The sequence below is a fragment of the Copadichromis virginalis genome, unplaced genomic scaffold, assembly GCF_057382275.1.
Source record: "Copadichromis virginalis isolate Kocher_CV1m ecotype Utaka unplaced genomic scaffold, C_Virginalis_male_GT1.1 unmapped_scaffold_1, whole genome shotgun sequence".
Classification (NCBI taxonomy): Eukaryota; Metazoa; Chordata; class Actinopteri; order Cichliformes; family Cichlidae; genus Copadichromis; species Copadichromis virginalis.
Window position 1 is genome coordinate 2,617,463 of NW_028188589.1, and position 1,395 is coordinate 2,618,857.

The window sequence follows — 1,395 nt, forward strand, 5'->3', positions numbered from 1 at the left end:
GTGACAGCTTGGATGTGTTTCAGTCCTGCCTGGTTATCACTGCAGGAATCTTTCACATTTATTACAGGTAATAACTCTGATTTTTCTGTGTATTATGAACCAAATGTATCCTGATACACACAGAGATGGATGAGCAGAGGTTGTTTTTGCAATTTATGTAGTTACTATGGACTTAATGCATACATATTATTAAAATTAGGGCTATAACAGTTGTATTGATGTATAGCAACTTGAAATGCTCCCACAAATGGCTCCACAGCATGTAAAAATATAACAAAAGCTCTGGCGGACTTGGTTCTGTGGTCAGTCTTAAAGGGTGAAGTTAAACTCTGTAATCTTCACTGTGTCACAGAGTTCAGTGAGTCCCGTTATTCACAGTATCAATCAGATCATCAGAGAACAGCTGATCAGCAATCAGTGGTGCCAACAGCGCCTCCTGTGGTGAGAGGATGCAATAATGCAATGTAGCATTTTTCCACTCAACACTTGCAGTCATGGAAACTGTCTGTTGGATCTGTGTGACGTTGCTTTCTTGGTTAGAGTTCCTCACAAATGTCCAGATGATTCTTCTAATGAGGCGTCGACCATGTTTGCAGCTCTTTGGAAGAAAACGTCGCCCTTTGCCATCCTTACTTTTCTTTGACTTCTTCAAATGCAGCTGAACTCCAGCTGGTATTTTCTTGGACTTTGCAGCTGTTTCTGGTCATCAGTTCATTCCTGCAAACCTCTGAAGCTGAACAACAATGATGCTGCATTGCTGGCTGATCCCAAAAGGTTGATTCTGTTCATCTGGACGTTTTCAGAAACGTTTGCTCACTGATCAGGTGACTTCTTCAGTCTCAGCTGACTGCAGCTTTACAAGCTTACAAACAGCACATTTGCACAATGACTGAAAGCAGCAGCACCTGATATATATGATACTAATATAATACATATACATATATAATCCATACTAATGATGAAGGAACTGAGCTCACAGTCCATTGTTCATTCAGTGAACTACTCAGTTTATTTTGGGCCTCAGAAATGCTCACTCTGTTTGTACATCACTGTCAGCAATAGACTCATTCTGCTGTGTGGACAGGAACACATGTGACATCACTTCCTGTTTGTTTGTGACTGAAGAAGTTTACAAGGAATCATTTAGAAGAGTTTCAAACATCAACTGATTGAATCCATGAATCTGAAAACGTGTTTGTGAGTGAAAGAGACAGACATGTACAGACTGAACTATCTGTTCAACAGTCAGAGTGTTTCTGTAACAGGAGACACTCTTTACACTCCACTCAGCACAGGGACACTGAGGAACCACGAGAGACATAAAACCCAGGATAAAGAGTTTGAGTGAATGTGGTGTTGAAGGTGTGGAGGTGGATCAGAGTGTCAGAGGAGACT

General features: G+C 41.0%; 1 protein-coding gene across 1 annotated transcript in view; it reads right to left on the minus strand.

Annotated features, from left to right (window-relative positions):
* Positions 1-972: 972 nt before the first annotated feature.
* The window catches only part of LOC146679536 (uncharacterized), a 22,192-nt gene continuing 21,769 nt past the window's right edge, over positions 973-1,395 (minus strand). The window contains exon 11 of the mRNA XM_085450299.1: positions 973-1,395. This exon is cut by the window's right edge and continues 421 nt beyond it. Coding sequence (XP_085306425.1) covers positions 1,287-1,395 — 109 coding nt within the window. The 3' untranslated portion in view covers positions 973-1,286.